This window comes from Poecilia formosa, unplaced genomic scaffold (genome assembly GCF_000485575.1).
Source record: "Poecilia formosa unplaced genomic scaffold, Poecilia_formosa-5.1.2 Scaffold142, whole genome shotgun sequence".
NCBI classification, from domain to species: Eukaryota; Metazoa; Chordata; class Actinopteri; order Cyprinodontiformes; family Poeciliidae; genus Poecilia; species Poecilia formosa.
In genome coordinates, this window is record NW_006800081.1 from 1,474,918 (window position 1) to 1,476,327 (window position 1,410).

Consider the following 1,410-nt stretch of genomic DNA (forward strand, 5'->3'; position numbering starts at 1 on the left):
AAAAAAAAAAAAAAAAAAAAAAAAAAATCTAAACTCCACAATTTCACATACCCGAGAGCCGAAGTCAAGATGGGAAGACTCAGCACTGTAAGAGATTGCTGAGGTTTCTCCTCTGAGTTGGACTTCATATGTTGGTCCATCTTCAACATAGCACTGAGCCACCACCTCTCTCCTGACGTTCTCATGACCAAAGAAAGAGAAAGTGACAAGCTGCTCTTCTTGAGGTTGCAATACGCCACACACTGGTAAGATGTCAAAAACCTATGCGAAAAAATAAAACAGTAGAACATCAGTGGGAGATACAAGTCTTCACCATAAATGAGCTCAGATAAAGTTTAGAGTTGCATTAACATGAATTCTGGCTCATTCACACAGCCTCTGAGTCAGTATGGCCGCTCACATCTGGCATTAGAATTGAAGTTATTGAGACACATTTTGATATTTGATCACTAGTCATCAACTCTCATATTTAGTAAGAAATAAATGGACCAGATGAGTATTATAACCCCTATCTTTCAAAATATAAGTCCCAGGATGCTAAATAAATTGCAGTCGCATAAAATGTAGCTAAAATCTTTAGCACCGTAAGCAAGCGGCAATGCAACTGAAGCAACATATCATTCACATTTTTTTCAGTTATGATAAATTGCTCTAAAAATAAAAGTCCTACAATTGGCAGGGTAATTATCTGCTTTCTGACAAAGGAGGCAACTCTCTACTTTGAGGCTTATTTCAGTATACAGGTGTGGATGATGCACATTTTTCAACTCAACAGCAGAAATAACCGAGGAAAGGTTGTTAATAGACTTTTGAAAAACCCTGATTGGCGACAAGTCCACATATGCCTAACCTCTTCCACATTCACAGGATGTAGTATGCTGCTCTGGTCATCTGCTTCAGGACTGAGGCACACAGGCAACGGAGAAGTTTCAGTCTCACTCTCTCGACGCTTAAATGATAATTTTGCCACTTCTGATTTTCTGTGAGGGGAGAAGGATTTTAAAATACCCATTTAGCAAAAATAATCATTTTTCTCCTTAGTAAACTGGAAATTCAACATTTGAAGAAAGATAAGTTTGAGCAATCTCTTTCCTTCCATTCACAGATAATGCAATACTCAAACGGAGGAGAAAACGGTAAGCTCTCACATCCCAAAGAACTCAGACTCATTTTATTTTAGTACTCTCGTCTTTTATTCCCTGTGGGATCACGCTGGATGCATCCATCAAGTTAATTAAACAGAGTGTTCTATAATTAAGGGGAATTTTAATAGGCAGGCAGAAGGAAACAGGTCAGGATAGATTGCAATGAAGTGCTGAATAAACATGGATGAGAATGAAAGAGATGCAGCAATTGAGGCCTTCTTAAAGCTCGCCAGGAAAAACTATATATCAAATCACTAAAGAGTGG

The 1,410-nt window shown here is 38.2% G+C and overlaps 1 protein-coding gene across 1 annotated transcript in view; it reads right to left on the reverse strand.

Moving 5' to 3' along the window:
- The window catches only part of LOC103145508 (hydrocephalus-inducing protein), a 64,185-nt gene that overhangs the window by 35,125 nt on the left and 27,650 nt on the right, over positions 1-1,410 (reverse strand). The window contains exons 21-22 of the mRNA XM_016676788.1: positions 851-980; positions 52-261 (exon numbers count right to left, since the gene is read on the reverse strand). Coding sequence (XP_016532274.1) covers positions 52-261; positions 851-980 — 340 coding nt within the window. The remainder of the gene's footprint in view (positions 1-51; positions 262-850; positions 981-1,410) is intronic.